Here is a 3,197-nt window from a genome sequence, read left to right as displayed (position 1 = left end):
CGACTTCAGAAACTACTTGTTTATAACTTTCCATTAACTGACCATAATCATAAACAAGAGTTTTGATGACAGATAAGCTCGTAAGTAATATTTAAATAAGTGTATGTCGTCGTAGTATGTGCCCGTGTATTGCATTGAATGATATTTGTTGTAGATGATATCAATGCGGACATCGATTCTGATGTGTTGGCCTGTTTTAGTAATTTGGGTTTGTAATAAGCGTTTCATATGGTTTAGTGCTTTTGCAGGATTTTCTTTGGTGTATTCAACATACTTTTAAATAGAAACGTAATTTTAGAAATGGATGGAGGAAGGAGACACTCTGATGCATACGCTGAATTCCAGGAAAGACGTGACCGGGAGATCGAATCCTTGTCTAGAAACACTGGTACCATCTATATTAACTTAATAATGATTTTTTAGGTAGTCATAAAGATTGTTTACTTGATTTTCTAATGACTATTTGTTGTGCAAAATGATATAACAGCTCCCCAGGTTGCTCCAAGTAGTGACGGGAGAAACCTCGGTGACTCAAATATGGCTGAACCCACTCCTAGTATGTATAGAAGGAGAAGATATAATTCGCTTTCTGAACTCGTTGAAGACTTTGAACATGATCGGATTGCTAGATCAAGTTTTAGAAGAAGCACTGGTATGTATAATTAACTTCGACGGAATGATGTGTGAAAACTAGGCAGAAGGTAGTTTACCTGGCTACTTCATAATATTTCTTTGTGATGTGGATATAATAGTTTCTCAAGGTGCAGGTGGTGATAGGAGAAACTTCAGCGGCTGGAGTATAGGGGAAACCAGTTCTAATAATCAGAGCAACCGAGGAAACCAGATGACACATGGTGAGCCAATGATGGAAAGGTGGATAACAACCTCATCCAGTGCTAATCATGGATCTGGTCAGCCATTTCCTTGGCGTATGTGGGTTGAAGGAGTCCCAACTACTGTTGATCAAAGAAACTTCAGTGGCGTGAATATAGGTGGACTCGCTTTTAATCAGAACAACCCAGGTACTCAAATGAGACATGCTGAACCTATGACTGGAAGTGGGATGTCAAGTGCTAATCCTGGAGCTAGGCAGCTGCCAGGTTTCATGTGGGATGAAGATAACCGAGACGAGTTAGCCAAGGTATTGCAGCATGGGTACGCCCTCCAGCTCAGGGTGAAACTGAAATTGAGCAGGTTCCTTCTGAAAATGATCCTCGCTCATCTAACAAAAGGAAAGCCCCAGAAGAATATTCGGTAAACCCATCTTACCGAGCAAGTTCAAGTGGCTCTCAGTTACCTGAAAATGCTGGGAGAATATCTTCTGGTTCGCATAATCCTAGTGCGAGCTTCAGGGTACCGCCTCCCGTTACAAGCATCTTTGAGCAGAATACACCAGAGCTGCTGGATATAAGATCTGGACTTGGGATTGGAGGACCAGCTTCTGATCTTCACCCACCTCTCTATTCAGCGGAACATATTGAAAGCACCTACAGAAACATCCGCATGATAACTAGTCTTGCCCATCAACAAGATTCAGCCCCACATAATATACCAGAATCCTCTACACCTAGGGAGAGATTTGTGCGCGTACAAGAAGGAATGAGCGTTACGATGTTATCACTTGCACATAATAGGATAATTGAGGAGCAAGATCCAAGAACTGAGAATGTAGATAACAGAAGTATGACAAACTCTGGGATTGTCGGTTCTACTTCTCCAGTTGTTTTCTCTAACCCAGCCTCCCAATTATCCTCTCCTTCTACTTGGATGGATTTCTTATCTCAACAGCTGGATATGTCTTCTGGTTCGGGTTCTGGAGGCCAAGCAATGAACCGCAACGTTCAACAATGGATGGTTGATCTAAACATGGCGCTTCAACTGCAGCAGCATGATCCCCGTCATCATCAACATCCATATCCACATGCACGGGCACACCAGAATCCCAACCCACATGTGCATCCCCACCCACATCATGTTCCGGCATATCGCATGCCTTCTTATTACAGAAGAACGGTGCGATTGCTTCAAGCTGCGCTTGAAATAGGCCAACGTCCCTTGCCACGGCTGGGTACTGATGTGAGAGACAGGCTATCGCAGATTCAAGTTTTACTATTACAACTGTTCAGGAGAATCGAGATGGAGAGAAATAACGCTTACGAGGTTACAAATTAGCTTTTATGTATATCCTAGAACTAGAAGCAAGATGCATGTCATCAGTTGAATTGCAGAGATACATATAACTTCATCTCGGTTTAAAAATGTATCTACTTTGATATTATGCTAGGATGATGATGATGACGACGAGGACAATGGAGTTGATGAAGAAGGAGTTGTTATACCGGGCTACCTACCCAGACTTATACGGAGGAGAGATGAAACTATGTGGGTTGAAATTGTTGATAATTTTGATTATGGGGTAAATTGGCTTCTTTTTTCTTCTTCTTTATATATATATGTCATCAAGAACTGATATTAGGATGCACGTTCTCTAACCTTTACTTGTGTATATTAGGATTTGGTGCAACTAGAAGATCAGATTGGAAATGCTGAAATCGGCTTGACCGAGGAGGATGTAGCTCAACATCTGAAGCGGCGAAGACATCCATCATTGAGAATGGGAGCAACCTCTTCAGAAGTTTCACCATGTTGTATATGTCAGGTAAATGAATCAAGAGGAATTCAGTTTGTTGGTTAGAACTTGGTTTTCACATTTTCCAAATTATATTTGGAGGAGTTTTAAAAAACAAAATTTATTCCAAGCGCAGGAAGAATTTGCTGACGGCGAGGAAATTGGAATGCTAGACTGCGGGCATGACTTCCATTCTGGATGTATAGCACGGTGGCTACTAGAAAAGAATTTGTGTCCCATTCTCAAGTCAACGACTTTGATTACTGGTCGCTAAAAAACTCAAATCAGTGTAAACTAGACAATTGTTTATATTTTACAGTATTAATACTTTGAACATGATAACAATTGTATATTTCTGTATATAATTTTTATGGAAAAATTCAAATTATATGTTTATGTTGAATTGTTGCCTTTGTTTTGTACTACTTTGATCCTATTTTTCCCCATTTAAGGGTATGCGGAAAAATAGGTGACCAAATTTTTATAGCGGATCTAGTCTCTTTTTTATTTTAAAAATATAAGCATTCTTAAAAGTTGGAATTGGAAGTACCTGTTCCGATCAGCTCCG

The 3,197-nt window shown here is 40.3% G+C and overlaps 1 protein-coding gene across 1 annotated transcript; it reads left to right on the top strand.

The window, feature by feature from the left end:
* The first annotated feature begins 250 nt into the window (after positions 1–250).
* LOC113332283 lies at positions 251–3,197 on the top strand. Its single transcript, XM_026578847.1, has 6 exons — positions 251–388; positions 488–652; positions 768–2,160; positions 2,285–2,416; positions 2,513–2,659; positions 2,766–3,197. The coding sequence occupies exons 3-6, from the start codon at positions 1,504–1,506 to the stop codon at positions 2,901–2,903; spliced, it is 1,074 nt and encodes a 357-aa protein (XP_026434632.1). The 5' UTR covers positions 251–388; positions 488–652; positions 768–1,503; the 3' UTR covers positions 2,904–3,197.

The sequence above is a fragment of the Papaver somniferum genome, chromosome 1, assembly GCF_003573695.1.
Source record: "Papaver somniferum cultivar HN1 chromosome 1, ASM357369v1, whole genome shotgun sequence".
Lineage (NCBI taxonomy): Eukaryota > Viridiplantae > Streptophyta > Magnoliopsida > Ranunculales > Papaveraceae > Papaver > Papaver somniferum.
Note: the sequence above shows the minus strand (reverse complement) of the source record. Positions and strands in the feature narration are given on the sequence as shown.

Bases quoted from the DNA above. Each gene is read 5' to 3' on its own strand.
- LOC113332283 (XM_026578847.1), top strand. From the start codon at position 1,504: ATGATAACTAGTCTTGCCCATCAACAAGATTCAGCCCCACATAATATA. The intron at 2,417-2,512 runs GTAAATTGGCTT...TGTGTATATTAG, and splicing joins TTGATAATTTTGATTATGGG to GATTTGGTGCAACTAGAAGA. The intron at 2,660-2,765 runs GTAAATGAATCA...TTCCAAGCGCAG, and splicing joins CACCATGTTGTATATGTCAG to GAAGAATTTGCTGACGGCGA.